The 25315-nt window shown below is 43.4% G+C and overlaps 1 protein-coding gene across 2 annotated transcripts in view; it reads left to right on the top strand.

Annotated features, from left to right (window-relative positions):
* RUFY2 (RUN and FYVE domain containing 2) overlaps nt 1-25192 on the top strand; it is a 39321-nt gene extending 14129 nt beyond the window's left edge. The window contains exons 7-18 of one of the 2 annotated variants that reach the window (XM_056113406.1): nt 677-742; nt 1421-1490; nt 4278-4379; nt 4498-4614; nt 7788-7955; nt 10103-10200; nt 12585-12704; nt 15534-15663; nt 18520-18614; nt 20861-20909; nt 24806-24883; nt 24973-25192. In XM_056113406.1, coding sequence (XP_055969381.1) covers nt 677-742; nt 1421-1490; nt 4278-4379; nt 4498-4614; nt 7788-7955; nt 10103-10200; nt 12585-12704; nt 15534-15663; nt 18520-18614; nt 20861-20909; nt 24806-24883; nt 24973-25116 — 1237 coding nt within the window. In that variant the 3' untranslated portion in view covers nt 25117-25192. Of the gene's footprint in view, nt 1-676; nt 743-1420; nt 1491-4277; nt 4380-4497; nt 4615-7787; nt 7956-10102; nt 10201-10971; nt 11629-12584; nt 12705-15533; nt 15664-18519; nt 18615-20860; nt 20910-24805; nt 24884-24972 lie in introns of those variants that run through there. The other variant, XM_056113407.1, reaches the window with a different exon arrangement.
* Nucleotides 25193-25315: the final 123 nt, after the last annotated feature.

The following is a 25315-nucleotide window of genomic DNA, read 5'->3' as shown; positions in this document are numbered from 1 at the left end:
ATGAAAGCTTATTTTTCACAGAGTTGCATAAGCAGGCTTATTTCAAGATCTAATTGTGTTTAGATAGAAAATGTATAGGGATATATTTACTCCTGGGATAAATGTCTCTGGAGATAGTATAGGAGTCACATAGTACAGGAATTTGAACAAAGAGAGAGTACAGTGGGTAGGGTGTTTGCCTTGCATGTGGCCTACGTGGGTTCGATCCCTGGCACCCAAATGGACAATGAGCATTGCCGGGTGTAGTCCCCAAACCAAAAACGACAACAAAGATATCATGGCGGTAAGGCACTTGCCTTGCATATATTAGACTCTTGACTCTGATTTAATCCTAGCATGACATTTGGTTCCCCAAGCAATGCCAGGAATGGCTCCTGAGATAGAGTCCCTGAGCACTGCCAGATATGGCCTCAAAAAACAAACAAAAATTTAAATGTGTAAATGGCATTGTTGAGTATTAGCAAGTAGGTTACTTAAAAAAGGCTATAGTTACTAGTAAGTAGCTTACTTCCTAAGTTTCTTACTCTATGATCCTAAAGAGTCTTGAATTATATTTTAAAGGCAAGATGGTGTTTTACCATTATGGTTTTACAACAGTTTTTAAGGTGATTTAGAATTTATTTTATCCAAGAAATACCTTTCTTACTAGCCCAAATGTACTTTTTTCTCTCTCTAGGAATGTTCAAATTGCTGCCATATTGGATCAGAAGAATTATGTTGAAGAATTAAATAGACAACTGAAGTAAGTATTAGGGACACTAAGGTACTCAGCCTCGCATCTCCCCTAAGCACTGAGCTGGGAGTCAGGAGTAGCCCCTTGGTACTGCCATATATGATTCAAAAACAAAAGTTTCAGATTCCTGGTGCCGGAGATATAGCACAGTGGGTAAGGCACTTACCTTGTACATGGCCAGCCCATTTGAGTTTGTGTAAATCTTGATAGACCTGGGCCTGATCTTCGACATCCCTAATGGTGCCCTGAGCATACACACAAAACTAGTAACCACTTAAAAATTATATTATACCATTGAGAAAAAAGGCTAGGTAGGGTAGAAGGTTTATGAATTTAATAGTTCAAAATTCTTTTCCCCAGGGCTAGAGAGACAGTACAGGGATTAAAGTGGCTTGCTTTGTACTCAGCCTGCTGAACCTGGTTCAATTTTCTGTACTACAATAGGATCCCCTAACCACTGTCAGGAATGAGCTCTGAGCACCGGGGGATGTACCCCCAAACCAAAAATAAATCAGTAAAATTTATTTTTAACAATATTTAGAATCTGTGTGGAATTTCCATTCTTAGATATTTTAAATGAAACATTAAGAATATTACGACGACATCATAAGGAGTCCAGGATAGTACAGTGTTCCTTGCTTTTGCATTTGTGTCAATTTTGAATGAGTTTTCCTTTCTGAATTTCAGCAGCACTGTGAGCAGCCTCCATTCAAGAGTTGACTCCCTGGAAAAATCCAACACTAAGCTGATTGAAGAGGTATCTTCATGGCGCCATCTCTCACGGTCTCATGCACTCACTGTTTGTGATCCTTTCCAATTTTTATACGAATGTATTACGTATATATATATGTTTTCATCACATTATGGGATATTCATAATAATAGAGTTACAATTGGTGATTATAAGCTCTAGGGAAGCAACATATACTTAAGCAAATTTTTTTTTTTTTCTTTTTGGGTCACACCTGACAATGCACAGGGGTTACTCCTGGCTCTGCACTCAGGAATTACTCCTGGCAGTGCTCAGGGGACCATATGGGATGCTGGGGATCGAACCTGGGTCAACCGCGTGCAAGGCAAACGCCCTACCCGCTGTGCCATTGCTCCAGCCCCCTTTTTCAATTATTTTTTAAAAAATTTATTTTTATAAAGTAGTTCATAATACTTCACAAATCACAAATCATCCTGTTATTCGTCGATTGCCTCGAGCAGGCCCCAGTAACGTCTCCTTCATCCTAGCCCTGAGATTATATTCAAGGCTCTTTGGGAGAATGAGACCCATCCTTGTGACTGGTATTTGGCATATTGGGTACTCCACGGGGAGTTTGCCAGACTCTGCCGTGTGGGCAGGTTACATTCGGTAGCCTGCCAGTTTGTCCAAAGTAGGAATGAGATGTCATAATAAGATGTGGCGCGGCCGCGAATGCGGGAGCTGGATAATACTTGATCACATTTAATATTCGAACACCAATGCCACCACCATTACACCTTCCCACCATTATATTTTGGATGTTTCCAGAACCCAAAACCCTGCCCCCAAAGTAGAACCAAAATCATTTATTTTTTATTGCTTGTTATGAATAATTCACTAAAAATGATCCAAAAAAGGTTTCTTAAGGAAAAGTGTGTGAAAATTGTTTCACCCAGGAGCCATTAAGCCCTTATATAGGAGATTAGTAACATGTTAAAGACTGAGCCTTGTATAAATATGTTTCCCCCTATGGTTGGTTGCCTTCTACTTTATTTTGTTGTTGTTTGTTTGTTTTTGCTTTTTGAGTCACACCCAGTGATGCTCAGGGGGTTCCTCCTGGCTCTGCACTCAGGAATTACCCCTGGCGGTGCTCAAGGGACCATATGGATGCTGGGAATCTAACTTGGGTTGGCTGGTTGGCCCCATACAAGGCAGACACAGCCCTGCCCACTGTACTATTGCTCCAGCCCTTTTTGTTTGTTTGCTTGTTTGTTTTTTGTTTTTGCTTTTTGGGTCACACCCACATGCTCAGGGGTTACTCCTGGCTCTGCACTCAGGAATTACCCCTGGCAGCCTTCTGCTTTAAACCCCACCAAATGTCTTGTGATACTCTTGGTATATTAGTGATGTAAAGTATGAGATGTCACAGGGCTGCAACTTAGACAAATTCTTAGGCAGGTTTTCAGGTGACTCTCGGTGTTTGAGACACTCTAGAAAACGTGTTCCCTAATTAGACCCATGCAAATTCTTCTGTTGATAATCTGTAGTTCTCATTTAAAAAAATCGGTATGACCTAGGATTTAAACATTGAGATTTAGTAAAGTAAAATTTCACTTATTACTAGAAATCCTTGTAAAGGACAGGGAGAGAGCTTAGGGGGTCTGGGGCAGATGCCCCTCGCATTTGGAGTGTCCTAAGGTGGCCCCCTGAGCACTACTGAGTGTAGCCCTAGAAGCTCCACAACATGTGCTGGACCTGAGTAGCGCTCTGTAACATTGAACTTTCTGTCCCAGTTAGCCAGGGAAGAGATTTTTGTGTTGGTTTGGTTTTGGGCCACACCCAACACTGCTCATGGTCAGTCACAGTGGTGCTGGGACTGTTGGAGATTGAACCAAGATCAGCCTCATGTAAGACATGTGTCTTAACCTCTGTACTATCTCTTAGGCCCTTAGTAAGAAATTCTTATTAAATGATAGCTTCTGGAGCTGGAGAGATAGTATGGTGGATAGGGCACTTGCCTTACATGCAGCCAACCCGGATTCAATTCTGGCATCCTTCTGTGGTCCCCCAAACTGCCACCAGTGATCCCTGAGTATAGAGCCAGGGTAAGCCCTGAACACCGCTGGGTGTGGCCCCTCCCCCCCAAAAAAACTAAAAAGCTTTAGCTAAGCACATACTTTGGGAGTTTGATCACAAGGAAATGGATGGCAGAAATAATATAATTTACTTATTTGGCATTTTAGTATAATTAGGAGCATGTTTCTGGGCCAGAGCGATAGCATAGCGGGTAGAGTGTTTGCCTTGCATGCGGCCGACCCGGGTTCAATTCCTCCACCCCTCTTGGAGGGCCCAGCAAGCTGCCGAGAGTATTCAGCCCGCACTGCAAAGTCTGGCAAGCTACCCATGACGTATTTGTTATGCCAAAAAAACAGTAACAACAAGTCTCACAATTTGTTGTGGGACGTTACTGGTGCCTGCTCGAGCAAATCGATGACCAATGGGAGGACAGTGCTATGGTGCTACAGGAGCATGTTTCTAAAATAAAGGGTTACAGGGGCTGAAGCGGTAGTACAGCAGGTAAAGTGTTTGCCTTGCATGAGGCTAACCTGGGTTTGATCCCCAGCACCCCGTAGGGTCCCCCAAGCACAGCCAGGAGTAATTCCTGAGTGCAAAGCCAGGAGGAACCCCTGTGTATCACTGGTGTGACCCCCAAAAGCAAAATAAATAAATAAATGAATAAATAAAATAAAGTTTGCATGCAAGAGGTATGTTGATATCATTGCCCTGGACATAACCTGTTAAAGCAAGTACAAATAAGTTTAAAATATCATCTTACCCTGTTTCTTAATTCTAGTTGGCAATAGCGAAGAATAACATCATTAAACTGCAGGAAGAAAATCATCAGTTACGAAGTGAAAATAAATTGATTATAATGAAAACACAGCAGCAACTAGAGGTAAGTAGAGACTGATTGTATACAGCCTGTCTTATGTCAAAAATTGCTACTTTTTGGACTTTTGCGTTGAGAATTTTTATAGAAATAAAAATTTCATGTTTTTTTTTCCCCCCTCAAGGTTGCTAAAGTAGATGTAGAAACTGAGCTTCAAACATACAAACATTCTCGACAGGGGCTGGATGAAATGTACAATGAAGCCAGGAGGCAGCTTCGGGATGAATCTCAGTTAAGACAGGTGGGTTCCCGTAGTGTCCCCGGAAGCAGGCTTGGCTTTCAGCAGCAGGGTTCAGTTCCAGCCCCGCAAAATAAACAGGCACAATTTCTTTCTCATCTTTGGTGTGGGAGATCCCTTAACCCCTCAAATTCTTTTAAGTACCCCTGTATCAGTGATTTTTCCTGCCTTTGTTGTCGGGATGACCCAGAGTCATGCACACCCAGTTGTGGTCCTTGCCAGGGGTCAACACTTTGGTTGTGCTTGTACACACTTGTGGTGCTGGGGATCATAAGCAGCAGCTTGTACTGGTATTTGACGCCGAGCCACTGTGGAACCCAATTTCTCTAGGAGCCAAGGACTCAGGCTGGCGGGGTGGGGGTGGGGGTGGGGGGAATTGCTCTTTGTAGGAGAGCAAAGTCCTAGGCCTTACCCAGGGTTTCCAGGTCCTTGTCTTTCCTTGCCCGGAGGAATTTCAGGAGTAGAGAAGCAGTGAACAGTGAGCAGTGAACAGGTTTGTTTGGAGGATTTTAGGAAGGGGAAGGGGGGGGGGGGAGAGGGGAGAGGAGAGAGGGAGGAGAGAAAGGAGAGAGAGGAGAGAGAGAGAAAGAAATATGTTGGGCTTATCCAAAGAGGAGAGCCTTGAGTGGCATTTAAGACCTTTTTTTTTTTTTATGGATATGTTTTTGGGTTGCCTTGGCTTGGAATACTGTGGAGCCTTGAGGGTTAATCCGATTAAAGGAAGGAATTAAGGGAATTTCCTTCAGGTCCTTTCTGTAGGGAGGGGTCATCTCCTCGGGGTCCTCTGCTGGACAAGGTCTTACCAAGTCTTGTTTTCTGTATCCACAAGGTGGGTTGGACTAGTGGCTTTATTACTTGAAGGAATTTCATTGCCTTGGGGCCCTTCCCTGTCTGTTGGCCTACCTGCATCAGTTGTAGGGCACACCTGGTAGTGCTCAGGGATTACTCCTGATTCTTTGCTCAGCATTGTTAGAGAGTTTTAAAGAGTGGTTTTAGAGTGCATGCTGAAAGTAGACTATAGATCGAACAGGATGGCCACTCAGTACCTCTATTGCAAACTGCAAGACCCTGAAGGAGAGAGTGAGCAAAAGGGAATGCCCTGCCACAGAGGCGAGGTGGGGTGGGGGGATGGGGTGGGGGGGGTGGGAGGGCTACTGGGATCATTGGTGGCGGAGAATGGGCACTGGCGGAGGGATGGGTATTGATCATTGTATAACTGAAACCCAAGCACAAAAGTTTGTAAGTCTACAACTGTACCTCATGGTGTTTCACTCATAAAAAAATAAATAAACAGAACAGTGGTTTTGAATAGTTTTAACATGTATTTTCATAAATTCATTTCATAATGAATGGGTCGTATCCAGCATGGCAAAATATAAAGTAGTAGCTGAAGAGTCAGTACAGGAGGCGAGGCCCTTACTTTGCATGTGGTTCGCCTGCGTTTTTCACCTTGACACGACATATGGTCCTCAAAGCACCTTTAGGTATCACCCCTGAGCACAGAGGCAGAAATGGCCTCTTGAGCACCGTCCGTTATCACCCAGTTCTCTCCTCTACCTACCCAAGTAACCAGGGAAATGGAATAGAATGACATATTAAGATATTAATAAAATAATATTTTAAAGTAATACTGCATTTGGCAGGGGTTGGCCCCCACCTGTCTACTCAGGGATCACTCCAGCGGGTACTTACTTATGCAATGCCAGGGTTGACCGTGTGCAAAACAAGTACATTAATCTCTGTATTATTTCTCTAACCTTCCTCCAACCCCCACCCCAGTGTGAGAGCCCAGGGGTTTTTTTTTATTTATTTATTTTATTTTTGAGTCACTGTGAGATAGAGTTATAAAGCTGATCATGGTTGGGTGTTGGTCATACAGGGTTCCAGCACCATCCCTCCCCCAGTGCACATTTCCCATCACCAGTGTCCCCAGTTTTCCTCCCACCACCCTCGCCCCAGCCTGTCTCTGTGGCTGGCACTTTCCTTCTTTCTCTCTCTGTCTCTGCCTCTGTCTCTCTCTCCCCTTTGGGGCATTATGGCTTACAATACAGGTCCTGAGAGGTCATCATGTTTGTTCCTTTGCCTGTTTTCAGCACTCAGTTCTTCTCCAGAGATCTTTTCCATCTATGTTTGTCGTGGTGGTCCCTTCTCTAGCCCAGCTGCCTTCTCCCCCAGTGTCTGTCTCTCCAGACTTTTAAAGTACCTTTAAAATGTACCCCCCCCGCCCCCCCCAAGAGGCCTGATGCTCTAGTACAATGGATAAGGTGCATGCCTTGCATGCGGCCAACTTAGGTTCAATCCCTGGCAACCCGTGTGGTCTCCTGAGCCTGCCAGGACTGACCAGTGAGTATGGAGCCAACACTGCACATGTTCCCCTGAGCACTGCCAGGGCTCACTTCTGAGCACAAAGCTAGGAATAGTCTCTGCGCTTGACTGATTGTGGCCTGAACACCACTTCCTCCAAATAATTATTAAACAGTGGAATAGCAGCATTTTCCTTATAATCAGCCAGTTCCGTTTCCAGCCCACATAATCCCCCGAGCACCACCTGGAACCATTGCTGGGTGTGCTCCAGCACCTCCCCACCTAAAAATTTGTGTAGAGGCACTCATATCTCCGTGACTTTAGAAGCCCTGCACTGCAGGCACAGGGCCTTGGGTTTGGTCCTGGGTGCTGCTGTTTGTGCTGTGTCATCCTGGCAGCTCCGATGTATGTGTGTGGTCCTTGGTTGGCACAAACACTTTGAACCCAAACCACTGCCAGGAGCAAGGCAACTAAAAAAAATTGTGCTCGCACATCAATCAAGAGGATTGTTTTTTCTGTCTGCTTGAGGTTACTCCTGGCTCTGCACTCAGGAATTACTCCTCTCCGTGCTCGGGGGACCATATTGGATGCTAGGGGATTGAACCCAGGTCAAATCCCGGTTGACCTTGTGTAAGGCAAATGCCCTCACCGTTGTACTATTGCTCTGAACCCTCAAGGGAATTGTTAGGAGTAATTCAGAAAATATTTAAATTGTTATGTTGTTCGCAGGACAAACTGAATCCCTTTAAGTGGGCTTGTAATTTGTAAGATGTAGCTTACTTACTGAATAGAAATTCTTTTAGATCTCCTTAATCGTGCGTTTGATTTTGACATGAGGTTTTGTGTGAATTGAGTATGTGTTGAAATTGCAGGATGTGGAGAATGAGCTAGCAGTACAAGTCAGCATGAAACAGGAGATTGAACTTGCCATGAAGTTGTTGGAGAAAGATATCCATGAGAAACAAGACACCTTGATAGGCCTTCGACAACAACTAGAAGAAGTTAAAGCAATTAACATAGAGATGTATCAAAAGTTGCAGGTGAGGAATGTTCTTAAATTCTTAGAATTTCTTGCCATATAAATTGACAATCATTAACTGTATGAAGGATTTAGGTTTTTTTTAAATTTTTATTTTCATAAAGTTGTTCACAATAATGGATTACATTCAATATTTGGCTCCAGTCCCACCACCATTACACCTTCCCACCACCATTATTTTGAATTTTCCCACCACCACTCAAACCTGCCAAACAGGCAGATGCTAAATAATTTATTTTGCATTGCTTGTTATGAATAGTGTAAGATATCGTGTTCCTAGAATCCTAAAATTTTAGATAATTAGGGCCTGGAGAAATCGCTGCAACTAGCTGCTTGGTTTCGAGATTCATCTGTGTGTCTCTGGAACATGGCCATTAATAAACTTAAACAGTAGCCTAGCACAGCGGTAGGGCATTTGCCTTGCACGCAGCCAACATGGGCGACCCGAGTTCGATTCCTCCGCCCCTCTCGGAGAGCCCGGCAAGCTACCGAAAGTCTCTCGCATGCACGGCAGAGCCTGGCAAGCTACCCGTGATGTATTCGATATGCCAGACACAGTAACAACAAAGGCTTCAGTGGAGACATTACTGGGCCTGCTCAAGCAAATTGATGAACAACGGGAGGACAGTGACAGTGAACAAATAGTAGCTGGAGACAGTTTGTGGGTGTGACCTCCAGGTTCCCAGAGGGACCAGGAGATGAGAAGGACCTTGAAGCCTGGAGTTGGTAGCAACTGCTCCCACGTACCTGGGCTTCTCGTAGGGTTCTGGAAATTGGCGGACGCCGGGATTCCTAGGAGGCAGGTGAGGGGACAACACTTGCTCCTGTCTGAGGCACCCCTGTGAAATCGACCTGGCGCAAGGTCCAGAGGCATCTCTGCAGTGAGCTGCTTGGTTCCGGTTCCAAGATTCTTTCGTGTGTTGCTGGATCATCAGATTTAGTTTTTAAAGAGATGTGCCCACTACACCCTAGTAGCAATAAAGCCAGTGACATTTTTTTTTCTTATCTTGGAAGCTTAAGAAATGTAACAATGAAAAGTTATCAAAGGTTGGGCTGGAGAGATAGCACCATGGGCAGGGCATTTGCTTTGCACGCAGCTAATCTGGGTTCAATCCCTGGTACTCTATATGGTCCCCTGAGCCTGCCAGGAGTGGTACTCTGAGCACAGAGGAATCCCTGAGCACTGCCAGGTGTGTCTCCACTTTACAAAAGAAAAGTTATCAAAAATCAAACAAAAATAATCTGTCTGAATTTCTTTCCTTTATTTTTTTGGAGTTGCTGGGATTGAACCTAGGTCTCATGCATGCAAGCTGTGAGCTTTACTGCTCTCACATCTCCAGATCCCTGATTTGTTTCTTATTATTGAAAGGCTTAATAATAGTAAATGACAATATAAACACCAAATCTTTTAGAAACGTCCTTTTTGGGTTTTGGGCCACACCCAGCAGTGCTCAGGGCAAACTCCTGGCTCTGTGTTCAGGGATTACTCCTGGCAAGCTCAGGGAACCATACGGGATGCTTGTGATCCAACCTAGGTAAGCCTTGTGCAAGACAAACGCCCTCCCTGAAAGCATTTTAATCTGAAATGTGAGACTTGTTTTTGGTTTTGATTTTCTTGGGCCATACGCAGTAGTGCTCAGGGCTCCCAGCGCAGACCGTGTGGTGCTCGGGATTGAACTTGGGCCTCCTACATGCAAAGCATGTGCTCAGTCCTTTGACCTAGCTTCTGGTCCAAAAAGGCAAGACATTTCTGTGAACTTCTTAATATGTCTTCATGCCTTAGTAAGACATTATATGAACTTCTTAGTATAGCTTTAAGAAACAATTTTGATTGAAATGACTTCCTGGGACGTATTTAGGTTTTTCAAAAATGTGACACTGCCATTGAGCAGACTTGCCAAAAGCTCTTTACAGCTCAGTTAGAAAAATAGCATATGTTTTACGAGTTTTTTTTTCCAAAAACACTTAAAACTTGAGTCTCTTTTTTTTACTTTATCATGACGCTGCTGCTGTATGTTGAAAATGAGTATTTTAAGCTCTGAATTAAATAACTGTGCTCACTTCAAAGCAATTATCTTATAGCAAAATGTAGAACTGTTCAGGTTTAAAAATCAAAACCACTGTAGTCTTTATGTTTTTTGTAAGTAGAGTTCTGAAGATGGTTTGAAAGAAAAAAGTGAAATAATTGCCCGACTAGAAGAAAAAACCAATAAAATCACCGCAGCCATGAGACAGCTGGAACAAAGGTACAGCATTTCTGGGCGTGGCCTCCTTTTCCCTTTCTCCCCACCCCGCCCCCACCCCCACTTCCCCATCTTTTCTTTATTCGACTCTGACACCTGCCACAGAACCACTAGAGACATTTAGGATAGGACATGTATTACTATTTTTAAGTCCAGCAGAATCTTTACTTTCAATATTTTTGCTTTGGTTGTTGCATGGAATCAAGTTGCTTCGTATTAGGCTAATTAATTTGAACTTGCCATTCTGTAGGTTTTTTTTAAAGGCCTAATATTAGCAATTTCATATGATTTAATCTGTTACATAAAATAAATACACACGGAAGTCTTGAAAAAATGAGTAATATCCATGATGGAATTATCCCAATTGATTTCCATGCATACTGACTCTCATACCTTTGTCATTCACCATCTGAAATCAGACTTTCTGAGTTGGCAGTTTAGTTGTGTTTCTTTGAGTTAGGACCCTCAACCCAACCCAAGAAGTAATTTTGTTTAAATTGAATTGCTTTATATTGGCATTTTCACTTTTATTGTTGGAAAATGTAATGTATTTCCATTGATCTGTCATGTTGGTGTCAACATATGTCTTATCATTGCTTTCTTTGAATCTACTTATGAAAAACATAACTATTAATGCTTTATTGACATGAATATTCTTTTATTGACATCCTCTTTCTTCTTTTTTCTTTTTTGTTTTCTTTATCCCCATTTTTACATTTTGAACATCTTTATTACCTTTTTCTGTCTTTTATTTCTGTCCATTCCATTATGAAGTGACAACGATTTGTTAACTCAAACTAGGACAATTGCAATGTCACTGGTGAAATGCGCCAACAGTGACGCTCAGGACCAGTACAAGCTGGTCAAAGATATATCTTTCTGAAAAACACTTGTACTTAAACAGACTAGGAGAATATCAACAGTTTTATGATCTATTAAATAGAGAAGAATTTATGCTATTACATACCCTAAAAGGGCGTAGGAACCCTACACACTTCTTGATCAGCTGCCGTGGTAATTCACTGCCATAAAGCAGAGGGGTGCACCTGGTCTTCCAGAAACACGTTCCTCCACCCGTGTGCACAGTGCTGGTTTGAGTATTGACCCTTTGGGGGTCAGGATTTTCAATGCAGCTTCATCTTTCTAGCTACTTTTTGACGGAAAACATTAAAACTGTTTAAAAATAAGTTCTCTTTGGTTGACAGTTTCTTGGCACAGATTATTTGCCCCATTGGTCCCCCGCTTTCTGCCTAACGCTCCTTAATATGTTTTAAAATAGTTTCTGGCCCAGATTGGTCCCTGTCGTCTTCGCTTCAGCACTTCAGCTTTCCAGTTCCCCTTTGCCCTCTGCTGTGATAGCACAACTTCCAGGCCTACCTCATTTTGACACGTAGTGTATGTGAGCGGAGAGAAAAGCTTGGCTCGTCCCCCGACCCCCTCGCCCCTTAATCTCCTTAGTTTAGATTTCGAGAGTGTGTTTCCTTGGATTGTCTGAGGGTCACCTCACTGGTTTTCGGGAAGAGGCAATTTTTTTAAATTATATTTATTAGTGACTAGAAATTCCTTATAATTTCCCGGAAGGAGTTAATGTCTCTTGAATACTTGGGGGATATTTTCTTATGAAATTATTAAAATAAATCTAAGAACTCTATGATAGCCATAGGAGGCAGGGAGTGGAGTTCAGCACAGGGAGAAACAGTGACGGAGACATAAAAACAAATACTGAAAACTACACTTTTTAGCTAAGGTATAAAATTCAACAAAAATGATTTTTAGAAAATGTTGTCAACAGCACTAAATTCTGTCAAGTCTTAAAAAAACACACCTCTGCGCGCACACACACAAATACAGCTTTGGCAAATTTTTTCAAATACATCAAGACATCCTGTATGGAGGGCTCAGCTGTTCCTTGATGTAATTTCAGGTCTTTACCATTGGCCTCGTAGCACGCTTGATTCCTGGCATATACATTCCAGCACAAAATACAGCAATGTTGCTTCTTCACCTAGTGTAGACACAAGCATTGTGCTTTCATGGTTTTGTAAAATGGCAGTAATGCACCTAATTAGACTTCGAAAGTTGATTAATTATACTCTACATAAGTGGTAAAGGCTGTATTGCTTGGCATTGTTCAATACGAATAAGAAATAAAACAAACTTGAAGATAGTATTTTGGGCATATTATGTTATATTGGAAAAAAAAGATCACAAAGCAATTCCTAGACATTGTGTGGCTCTTTCACGTTTGAGTTTGTGAGTTTTCCCCAAACTTTGTTTTCATTTAGAAATGTTTCTATTTCCCCATTTTTCTTTTATTTGTCTTCTTCACCCTTTTACACCCTAGTTCTAGCCTCAGTTTTACCCAAAGTTGATTTGAATTACACCAGATTGCAGCAAGCAGAGAAGGCGCAAATGGCAGCTGAAGACGAGGACAAGAAATCTCTCCAAGAGTGTCAGAGTAAATCCAACAATCTGCAGAAACAAATCACCCAAAAGGAGAAGCAGCTGTAAGTATTTGACTCTCGGAAACAAACACTAAGTGTAACGTAATTCCCTTCCCCCTCTTTTTTTCAAACTTGGTGATAGAATCCCAATGCAGCCAGAGTTTCTGGGCGATTGAGTTGACCCCCACCTCCAAAAGGCCCCCAGCACCTCTGGGCCGAGCAGCACAGCCTGTTGCTCCTATTGAAGCGACTGTAGAATACTTAGAGTCTCATTTGTTTAGTGATGTTAGCCTGATCTTGGAGTTCTAAAAAGGAAACACACATGGTTATGATAAAACATACTTTTCCCGTGTTGCTTTTAGAGTTCTTTTAAATCTGTTCTTGCTATCTTTTAGCTCAATGAGAGATTTTTATTTTTGCTACTGTTTGATATTAATGATATTAATGTTTGATTTTATGTTTCCAGATACTGAAAAATAGGCCTTTGTAACTTCAGGACTTTGTTTTTTTTTTTTTTTTTTTTTGCTTTTTGGGTCACACCCGGCGATGCTCAGGTGTTACTCCTGGCTCATGCACTCAGGAATCACTCCTGGCAGTGCTCGGGGGGGACCATATGGGATGCTGGGAATCGAACCCGGGTCGGCCGCGTGCAAGGCAAACGCCCTACCCGCTGTGCTATTGCTCCAGCCCCCCAGGACTTTGTATTTTCAATGAACTACTTTCTATTAGTACTTTATCTGTTGATCCATATGTCAGTAGATGAGGATGTTAGTTACGTGATTGAGTCAAAGGAAAAACAAAGTAAAACAATTACTGAAGTATAGTTTGCATGCAACATCACTTAGTTTAAGACATGCACAATAATGATAAGATGACCACATTGTGCCAAAAAATGACCATGGCAGTGTTTAACATTGTCTTTTTTTTTTTTTTTGAGGGGTGGTGTGCTGCACCTGGTGGTGCTGAACTTACTCCTGATCCTCTGCATAGGGATCATATATGGTGCCAGGGATCAAGGATCGAATCCTAGTTAGCTCCGTGCCCTACTTGCTATGCTATCTACCTGCTCCAGTCCTAACATCATTTCTTAAGAGCTTTCAAGTGTACTTTACAATATTGTTGACTCTAGTTCCCACACTATAAATTACATATTTCTATTTATTTTTTTACTGAAAGTATGTACACCAGTAAATGATCTCCCTCACTCAGTTTCACCCAAATCCCACTCCACTTCCCTACTGGTAAATCAATCTCTTTGTTATTGTTGTTGGTTTTGGGTTTGGGGTGATGCTCAGGTGTTAACTCCTGGCTCTGCACTCAGGGATTATTCCTGGTGGTGCTCGCGGAACGTATGAGACATCAGGGATTCAACCCAAGTTGGATGCTTGCAAGGCAAGCGCCTTACCCATTATACTGTCTCCAGTCCCAGTCTGTCTTTTTGGGGGCTGGGGATTTGGACTGCACCCAGCTATACTCGGGGCATACTCCTGGCTCTGCCCTGGCAGTGTTTGGGGGACCACATGCAGCATTAGGGATTGAATCCAACCTGCATTGGCCACCTTCAAGGCAATCTCCTTACCCACTGTACTATTTCTTCAGTGCCCCCTCCCTAATTTTATTCCTTTGATTTTCACTTGTGATTCTCTGATTCTAAGGTGAGAGGCCACTCAACAAAGCACTCTGTACTGGTGATTTCAGTAACAAAAATCTCAATTTCTTTTTTTTTTTTAAGTTTTGGGTCACACCAGTGATGCACAGGGGTTACTCCTGGCTCATGCACTCAGGAATTACTCCTGGAGGTGCTCAGGGGACCATATAGGATGCTGGGAATCGAACCCGGCTCAACCGCATGCAAGGCAAACACCCTACCCACTGTTGCTCCAGCCCCCCCAAAAAATCTCAATTTCTTTTCAGCATATAGTGAAATAGCTTTTTAAAATTTTATTTTAATTATTGTATTTATTTGCTTACTTATTTATTCTATTTTTTGGGTCACACCTGGCGATGCACAGGGGATACTCCTGGCTCTGCACTTAGGGGTTACTCCTGGCGGTGCTCAGGGGACCAGATGGGATGCTGGGAATTGAACCCGGGTCGGCCGCGTGCAAGGCAAACACCCTACCCACTGTGCTGCTACTCCAGCCCCCCCCCCAAAAAAAATCTCAATTTCTTTTCAGCATATAGTAAAATAGCTTTTTAAAATTCTATTTTAATCATTGTATTTATTTATTTATTTTGTATTTATTTTTTAAATAGCCTTTTTTGTGTTTGTTTTGGTTTTGGGGAGCACACATGGCTGTGCTCAGGGCTCTCTCTTGACTCTGTGCTCAGGAATCAACTCCTGGCGGGTTCAGAGGAGCAGGGATGAAATCCAGGTCAGCCTCATGCAAGACAAGTGCCTACTCCTTTGTCTTATCTCTCCAGCCCCCAAGTAGCATTTTTAACAACTGATAAGTTTTGTTTGAGTCAAATCTGTTCTGTTCATCCTGCATTATAAAACATACAGTTTACTTCTTTGTAAAATAATGTAGCTAAGTAGAAACACTAACTTGATAAGGTAACTAAAAGTGATCAGAAGATTAACACAGGGAGCTCACTGCACTATCTCCCTGGACAGGAAGTTTAATAAATTGATTATTTGGGATCAGAAGACCCTGTACTGCTCAGATTGTTTACCAGAAACACTTGTGAGGGTGAGCGCAATAGCAGTGGGTAGGGCATTTGCCTGGGCATCCCACATGGGCCTCTTAGCACCACCAGGAGTGACTCCTGAGTGCAGAGCCAGGAGTAAGCTCTGAGTATTACTGGGTGTGGCCCTAAAACAAAACCAAAAAAAGGTGTAAGTAATTCTTATCTGAGAAACAGCTCTGATTGTTGTGAATTGTCATCCAGGATGCAATTGGAAACTGATCTGAAGATTGAGAAGGAATGGAGACAGACTTTGCAGGAAGATCTTCAAAAGGAGAAAGATTCCGTATCTCAAGTTAGAAATGAGACCCAACAAATCATTAGTCTTAAAAAAGTAAGTGGTGCCAAAATTTTATATTTTAAGTTTCGGAATTAGGGAGCTAGCTTAAGTGGTAGGGAAAAAAGGCTGGTGTGTATGAGGAAGATGAAGTGCTAGGGATCGAACCAGAATTGGCCACAAGCAAGGGAAGCGCTTTCATCTCAGTACTTCCTCTCCAGGCCCAGGTCCCGAGTCTTATCCCTGCCGCTGCCTGGAAGGCCCACCAGTAGCACCAGGATAGTCCTAGTGGCTCCAGTGCACTCCTAGGCTGAGCACTGAACAGGGGCGATGACACCTTCTCCTTGACCAAGCATCATCAGGAGTGGTCTGGAGCCCTCTCAGCACTGCTTGGTGGGATTTTTGAGGGTCTTGGGAGGTAGTATAAGGGTTAGGACATATGTTTGCTGGGTTCAGTCTCCAGCACTGTATGGTCCCTAGTGCTGGCTTGAAGACCCCTGAGCATCTCCAGTGTGGCCCTTGTGGTCCCAAGAACTCCTGGGTTTGAAGAGTGCTGCATGTCCCCCGCCCCTAGCAGCACCAGAAAGGCCTGGTTGGGGCCAGAGTGATAGTATAGCAGGTAGGGCATTTGCCTTGCATGCAGCCGACCCGGGGTCAATCCTTGTCATCCCATATAGTTCTCTGAGCATCGACAGGAGTAATTTCTCAGTACATTACTGTAATGTAATGGGTGTGACCCAAAAAGCAAAGCAAAACAAATCCCAGAAAGGCCTAGTTGGCCAAGAATTGCCGGGAGTGGTTGCCAACCCTCCGAGTACTGCGTTGGAGGACTCCCAGATTTGTGGGGGTTGGATTTTTGGGCCACACCTGACAGTGTGCTGGAGCTCGGTGCTGGGAATTGAACCATGTGGTGCTGGGGTTCAGGTTGGAGTTGGCTGAGTTCCCAGCCCCTGTGTTACCTCTCCTCCAGAAAAACCACCTTCTCCCAATATATTTAGATGAGAAAATCATATATTTTGATGAAAGTTACCAAATTGAATTAATCTGTTTTATCAGGGCGCTTCCCTCCTGGTGGTTCTTAGCACCAGCTGGCAATTCTGAGAGTGCACAAGGATGCAGTACTGCTCTCGTCCTACAGTGCACAGATCACCTGGGCCACCCCAGTGGTCCTCGGGAACCTCCAGGGCCACACCTGTGGATACTTAGGATCTTCTCGGACTGACCCTGCAGTTCTCTGGGGCTGTGTGGTGCCAGTGATCAAACAGGTTCTACTGCCTGCAATGCATAGACTTTGAACCTAAGGCAGTTTTAAAATTTTATATATATATGTTTTATATCTATATATCTATATATCTATATCTATATCTATATCTATATCTATATATATTATTTGGTTTTTGGTGACACCCAGCAGAGCTCAGGGATTACTTCTGGATCTGTGCTCAGGGGACCATAGTTAGTTCTGAGGATCAAATTGGGGTCGCTGCATGCAAGGCAAGTGCCTAAGCCCCAGTCGATGGTAAAACAATGTGTTTAAGATTACATTGCAACTTAATTTTTTTTTTTTTTTTTTTTTTTTTGCTTTTTGGGTCACACCCAGCGATGCTCAGGGATTACTCCTGGCTTTGCGCTCAGGAATTATTCCTGGTGGTGCTTGGGGGACCATATGGGATGCCGGGGATCGAACCCGGGTCGACCATGTGCAAGGCAAATGCCCTACCTGCTGTAGTATCACTCCGGCCCCCGCAACTTAATTTTTATCTCTTTAAATTTTATAAACACTAAAAATGGAAGGTATAGTCATACTTTCCTTAAGAAACAGAAGAATTTCAGGGCTAGAACGATATCACAGTGAGTCAGGCTTGGCACAAAGCCAATCTGTACTTGATCCCTGGTACCCTAAATGGTCTCCCAAGCTTGCCAGGTCAGGAGTGATTCTTGAATGCAGAGCCTGGAGTAACCCCTGAACATTATTGCTGGGAGTGGCCCCAAACAAGGGAGGGAGGGAGGAAGAGGGAGGGCTGAGAAGAGAGGCGGGGGAGGGGGAAAGGGAGCTGGTTATTTCAAAAAGGAAGAAATGGTCTTGCAAGAATGCTTTCTTTAACGTTGTAGTTACTGGGGCCAGAGAGATAGTACAGTGGGTAGGGTGCTCATCTTGCATGCAGCCAACCTGAGTTCAATCTCTGACATCCCACATGGTCCCCTTGGTCCATCAAGAGTGATTCCTGAGTGCAGAGCCAAGAGTAATCCCTGAACACTGCAGAGTGTGGCCTAAAATCAAACAAATAAAATTGTAAATTACCTGTGATTTTCTATGTACTCTCGTTAGTCTTTTTAGTTTTCTCATTAATTTTATTATGGGGGCTGGGGGTGGTACCCATACCTGATGGTGTTTGGATGTTTCTTCTGAATTGGAGCACATAGTTACTCACAGCAGTGCTCAGGAAAGCATCAGTTAGTTGATTAAGTGAATGGAAAATAGTTGTTAGAAGAGTTATAAAAAGTACTGTATAGGGCCAGAGCAATAGAATAGCAGGTAGGGTGTTTGCCTTGCATGCGGCCAACCGGGGTTCAATCCTGGCATCCCACATGGTCCCCCAATCACTGCCAGGAGTAATGCCTGGGTGCAGAGCCAGGAGGAAACCCTGAGCATCTCTGAGTACGACCCAAAAGGCAAAAAAACAAACAAAAAAAAAACCAAACCCAAACTGCCAAACTATACATCTGAATCTGTTTTTTTAAAACAATCAAAGCCTGAAGGACATGTTTTCCTAAAAAGTGGTATATTTACATGTGGAATTTCTTTTAATTCTAAACATTTTTGAAATTTATTTCCTCTCCTTATGCTCTCCTTCCCAGCATATTTATAAAGTTTTTTTAAAATTGAATTTTGTTTCTTTCATTGTTTTGAAGGATTTCCTTAACCTGCAGGATGAAAATCAACAACTGAAAAAAATATATCATGAACAGGAACAAGCTCTTCAAGAACTCGGCAACAAACTTAGCGAGTAATTTCTCTTCTTTCAATTAAGTCATTGGCATTTAATTTTATTTCTTTTTGGTTTAGGGGGCCACACCTTGTGATACTTGGGGGTTGTTCCCGGGAGTACTCAGGGGACTCCAATGTGCATTCCAGCACATTGGAGGTTCTTCCCTGGCCTGCTACTGATCTTTAAAAAATTGTCTTACTTTTTTTTTTTTTTTTTTGCTTTCTGGGTCACACTCAGCAATGCACAGGGGTTACTCCTGGCTCTGCACTCAGGAGTTACTCCTGGCGGTGCTCAGGGGACCAGATGGGATGCTGGGAATCAAACGCGGGTCGGCCGTGTGCAAAGCAAACGCCCTACCCGCTGTACTATTGTTCCAGCCCCTGTCTTACATTTTTTTCATTATTATTATTAGATATATGCAGATGTGTTGTATTTACAATAGCTGGTTCTATAGGTAATCATTCTAATACATTCCATTTTGGTAGGCTTCCCCAGATTATTCTTTGTTCTGAGGCCATTCACACAATCAGCAATATCAGGGATTCGGTGACAGCGATGAAAAAGCTGAAAGAGAGCACAGGATTCGGATAATGAAACTCTGTTTGCTGGCATTAGGGCCACAGTATAAACCACAGATATGCGTATCTTGTAGCTCTTCTGAACATTTGCTGTGATTGCAGGTGCGGGGGCAGACAGCCTGTGACTTGCTGGCGCTCTCCCCCAAGGGCACATTTCCTCTCTGCCTCTTTTGTTGGGTTCTTGTTCCAGTTGTAATGGCCAGGGCAGCCTTGATAGAATCGTCACCACTCACAGCTCCCTGCAGCGTCGCGGGAGGGAGGCAGGCAGGCCCTATCTGTGGGGCTTTTGTTCATTTGGTTGAGTAGTTTCGGGGGCCACATTCCATGGAGCTCAGGGACCCTAGATAATTCTGGGTCAGCTGCATGCAAGGCAAGGACCTTAACCCCTGGACTATCTCTGCCTGTCAACGAGCATTTTCCCATGTGTCTGTTGGGCATCTACGTGCTATCTTCGCTGATCTGTTTGTGCAGCTTTCCTTTTCTTTTTTGGGGTCCTCCTAGATGGTGCCTGGGTGGCAGGGGGACCTTACCAGTGATTCTTGGTCTGCTGGGCTGGTGGTTTAGTGCAAGGATTACTCCGTAGGCCCTGTAGTGCCAGGGATTCCTAAACCACCCCACTGATGTTTGGGGGACCCCTGCGGCCACAGCTGGCGGTGCTCAGGAGGCCCCACAGTTGCACCCAGCCATACTCAGGGGACTGTTTTGGCACTGAGAACTGAACCTGGGCCAGACATCTGCTTGTGTCTCACACACAAACTTAGTTGTGTTTTCTGGGCATTCTCCCTGCGGTGGCAGTGCTCACACACTCAGCTGCAATGTTCACCAGGGTTCTAAAACTTTGTTGTGGTGCTTGCACCTGCCATATCTGGCAGTACTCAAGGATTACTCCAGGTATGCCCAGAGGGCCATTTGGGATGCTGGTGATCGAACCTGAATCATCCGCCTGCGAGGCAATTGCCTGACCCGCTCTACTATCTCTCAGGCCCTAACACACTATTTTTGCATCTGCTGGATCAAAGCATGTAACACACATGCATAACGATTAGCATATGGGTTTTGGGAGTCATAAGGCCTGGCTTTTGAATCCTGACTTCACAGTTACTAATTCTGTGACTTGTTAGAACGGACTCACCCTCCACAGTTTTCTTTAAGATAGGTTTTGGCCCCTAAAACAGAAAAAAACAAGACTGGTGGCATGCAAGGCAAGTTCCGTATCTCTCCAGTCAGGTTGGTTTTTTAATGATAAAACAGTTTGTGAATTAAGAGATTATATAGAATAGTGTTTTATATACCATAGCCTATAGTAAATGATAGCCATAATATTGTCATAATCACATGAAAATGCTAATGTTTGTTAAAGCAATTTTTAATATTGAAAATATGTATTATTTGCTTTAGGAAATTTCTAAAATAAAAATATTATCCCAATAGCCAAAGACATCCAGGCATCCTTTGAATTGATCATCGTATGTGATCATTGTGTCAATGTATTTGAATAATGTAGTATTTGAGGTGCAAGTGGCCACTGAGCACAACCAAGTGTGGCTTCTCCCCCCCAAAAAAAATTCATATACCAGTTGTGTAATTTTATATCCTATGATAAACCAAGTACTTTTCTACCTAATGACTAAATGCTATTATTTATAAATGTGCTGAAAATTGGACCTATTTGTTATCTTTTTTTAGATCAAAACTTAAAATTGAAGACATTAAAGAAGCCAACAAAGCACTGCAGGTGAGTAGGAAGCCTTCCTCAGGCAGGTAGAGAAGAGGGATGCGCATTTAGGGTCAGGCAGTGCAAGGTGAACCCCTTAACCCTGTACTGTCATGCCAGCCCCCTCGCCACAGAAGGTTTTTGACCTTCATCAATTCATGTAGCCTCATAAAGTCTCCATTTTTGCTCTGAATCAGGTTTATGATTTTTTTTTTTTGGCTTTTTGGGTCACACCCGGCAATGCACAGGGGTTCCTCCTGGCTCTGCACTCAGGAATTACCCCTGACGGTGCTCGGGACCATATGGGATGCTGGGAATCGAACCCGGGTTGGCCGCGTGCAAGGCAAACGCCCGCAGCCCCTGGGTTTATGATTTAAGTAGGTTAATGTAAGTGGGAGGGATTAGTGTAAGTTATCAGTAAAATCGGAGTGTGTCTGCATGCATGAATTCCTCTACAGTACAAGAGCAGATATGATCTCCGCAGGAGCACTTTGGTGACAGATGGCTTCCAATTCCAAGATACCTGTTTCTTTTCTTTCTTTTTTTGTTTTTAATTGTTTTTGGGGGGTGGAGTTTGCGGGTGCAATCCATATTTAGCAGTTTTCAGGCCTTACGATTGGCGGTGCTCAGAGAAACGTATGTGGTACTTGGGATTGAACCGAAGTCAGCCACGTGCAAGGCAAGCTCCCTACCTGCTGTACTCCTTACCTCTGAACTCTGGCACACAGAGCGAAATGCTTTTAATATTCCTTATGGGAGTCAGAAGTTGCGTATGTGACATGCTGGAGCTGAGCAGAGAAAGCAGCCCTTGATTTGTGAAGCAGTAGCTTGCTGCCTTCTGTTCTTAGCTCTGTCTGTGAGGAGCGCCACTTTCCGTGAGGAAGGAGCATTAGCTCTCTGGACCTCGGTGAGTGCTGACGCAGGAGGGCCTTTCACCGATGTTCCCGAAGTAAGTGGAAGGATCAATTCAAAGGATGTCCAGGAAGCCCTGCAGTGGTGTTAGGAAGATTTCCTTTTTCCCTAATGATGCTGCTTGGAATCTGCTTTCCATCCAGTTCTCCATATCGTACAGGTATAGATGGGAGGCATGCAAAGCTGTTTCCACTGAGTGGCTTTAGAACGTTTGGAAAGCCGTTTCTCTCTTTTTCCCGTTGGCTGTGCTCAGGGCTCACTCCTGGTGGAGTTTGGGGAACCATATGTGGAGCTGGGGACCAAAACAAGTTCGACCACATGCAAGGCAAGTGCTCTGCCCTCTGTAATGTCTGGCCCAAGTCACTTGCGTTATTGTGGTGGTCACCAAATTGCTCACCAAGGAGGATTAATGTTCCTCCTTGCTCTGAAAAAATAAATTAATTTTTTAAAAAAAATCCTACTCCTGGGGCTGGAGCAATAGCACAGTGGGTAGGGCGTTTGCCTTGCACGTGGCCGACCCGGGTTCGATTCCCAGCATCCCATAGGGTCCCCTGAGCAGCGCCAGGAGGAATTCCTGAATGCAGAGCCAGGAGTAACCTCTGTGCATCGTCAGGTGTGACCCAAAAAGAGAAAAAAAAAAAAAAACCACCAACTCCAGAGCCAGGTAGGTGGTTCATAGGTTAGTACATCTTTGCATGCGGGGGTCCCAGGTTCAATCCTTAATGCTTCATGGTCCACTGAGCACTGCTGAGAATGGTCCCCCACTCCATTTGCCTCCTCCCAGGGAGGTACTTTACAGGTTGCCCTTTCTGAGTCTTCCCCGTTGGATCGTCATACTTGGTGGATCTTTTTCATCTTATTTTTTTGCAGGGTGGAGGGACCACTGCTGGGTCTGAGCATGCAGTGCTGCAAAGATGTAGGGGTGCTGGAGATTGTTCTGGGCATCCAGACTGTGCTGGGGACCTCCAGGGTTTTACCTGCTGATGCCCAGGGGACTCTGGTGACAGGAACGCAAGCTGGGCCTAGCATGCACCCTAACTGCTGTACTATGTCCTAGGCCATGCTTTTGAGTCTTCTGAGCAGTAGCAGTGTGTTAGTTTTGACCCTTTTAGATTAATCAGAAGCACTGATGGCTTCCCCCACCTGGGTCTTCTCATTATGAAATTAGTACCACCTAGCAGTTAATAGGGAAAGAATATTTTTCTAGCCAAGATTTTGGTTAAGAATGGATTTTTAGGGAGCAGAGTAATAGTACTTTTTCCATCTTCCTTCAAATACTGAAAAATATATGCTAGGGTAAAGCGATTGCCTTACATGTAGCTGACCCAGGTTTGCTCCCTGATACCCTGATGGGCCAAGCCCACCAAAGGTGATCCCTGAGTGCAGAGCCAGGACTGAGCCCTAAGTTCTGCCACGTGTGTCCTTGAAACAAAAAAAATAAAAAGAAAGATATTGTAGGCCTCATGTTACTCCAACCTGCTTAAGACTGTTTTGTACGCACTTTTCTACTGAAGTTTGTGAATTACAGAACTTGAGGCTCTGTATTTTATTTTTTTTTTTGTAGGAGTACTGCTATTTATTCAGCCACTGATTAGCTGATTGAATTGTGCATGAACTCCACCTTACTTTTTTTTCCATTTTTTATAATTTTATTTATTGAATCACCGTGAGAGCAGTTACAAAGCTTTCGGGTCTAAGTCTCGGTCATACAATGAAACACCCGTCCCTTCACCAGTGCCCATTCTCCACCACCAAAAACCCCAGTATACCCCCATCCCACACCCTCCCCTGCCTGTGGGGCAGATGATTCCCACATTACTCTCTCTCTACTTTGATCACATTCAATATTTCAACACCAGACCCACCATTATTATTTGAGATTTTACCCCAACACTCAACTCTGCTGAAAAGGCAGCAGTAGACAATTTGTGTTCTATTGCTGGTTATGAATAACATATGATGTTGCGTGGCTGCAGTAGGGCCATGTGATTTTGAAATTCCGAAATTGTAACACTTAAATCTGGAGGGATTTCTGCCAAAAGCCACTGGGTTTAGAGATCTGCTCCTGAGTCTCTGGGATCATGGCCCTTGAGCAGCTTGATGAGGAGCCAGAGAGGAGGCTCTGTATTTTAATAGCCATATAAAACTGAATTTAAGGTAAAGTCTTACCTAAACTCACATCTGATTACAACTTCTCTTCAGATTTTAGACACTTACTACATTATAAAGCATCCAAAATGCCAAGCATGCATTTTGCATAGTAAAAGCTGCTTGTTGTTTGTGTGTGTGTGTGTGTGTGTGTGTGTGTGTGTGTGTGTGCGCGCGCGCTCAGGGTGTTCTGTGCCCAGGGATCACTCCTGGTGGGACTCAGAGGGTTATATGTGGTGCTGAGAATCAAACACAGGTCAGTTGCATACAAGGCAAGGCTCTTCCTGTAGTTCTATTGCTCTGTCCCCTCCCTGCCCTGCTTCTCATCCTTTTGTTATTTTCATCAGTAATAGGTATTCACATTATCCATTGTTTTATCATGAGAGTACTTCTACTTATTGTAAGAGTTAAACCATTACCAAGTTTCATTATCATTATATAAACAGTTGTTTCACTTACATTTATTCTATCTCCTTTCTTCTCTCCTTACATCACTTTGAAGCAGCTTCAACTTAATCTAAAAAGATTTCCTTGCCTTTCAAAGAAAGACTTTTTTTTTAAGTGAAGCAAATAGTTTTTATTGAACAAAATTTACTTAGATGTGAGGGGAAAGAGAATATGCATCCAAAATAAGTTTTTAAAATCCAGAAAAAAAAAGAATATGCATTTGAAAGAGAACATGGGCTTTTAACACGATGAAAAAAGCACTCAAAGGTATATGTTCATATGTGCTTGAGAAGGCAAGCCAAGAGACTTTGCTTTTTATGCATACATTTATATTATGAAATGTTTGTTGAAGAAAATGTTCGCATGTAGTTTTGTGTTCCGGTTTGAACATTAGCTTTTCTTCCTGCTAGGGACTCGTTTGGTTGAAAGACAAAGAAGCAACGCACTGTAAACTCTGTGAAAAGGAATTCTCACTTTCGAAGAGAAAGGTAAGGGAGCGGTAGTCTAAATTCCTTAGTCCAAAAAACTGTCTTCTGATTTTATTCATGGAAGTTTTTCTTATTTTCTCATTTAATAGCACCACTGTAGAAACTGTGGGGAAATTTTCTGTAATGCTTGTTCTGACAACGAACTACCTTTGCCTTCTTCGCCAAAACCAGTGCGGGTATGCGATTCCTGCCACGCATTGCTGATTCAGAGATGCTCCTCTAACTTGCCATGAGATTCCAGAACATACCCTTATGTATTGAAAGTACATATGACGAATGTATGTATGTATGTATGTACGTATGTATATAGCCCTTAAGCAGCTTTCCGACAGTATTGGTACCAGTTTTCACTTTTATTCAGTTAATGAGAATTAGCTGTTTAATTTTACATTTCCTTCCCCACTGCTACTTAAAAAGAATTCCCAGGGCTGA

This window comes from Sorex fumeus, unplaced genomic scaffold (assembly GCF_029834395.1).
Source record: "Sorex fumeus unplaced genomic scaffold, SorFum_2.1 ptg000020l, whole genome shotgun sequence".
Classification (NCBI taxonomy): Eukaryota; Metazoa; Chordata; class Mammalia; order Eulipotyphla; family Soricidae; genus Sorex; species Sorex fumeus.
This window is presented reverse-complemented; position numbering and strand designations above follow the sequence as displayed.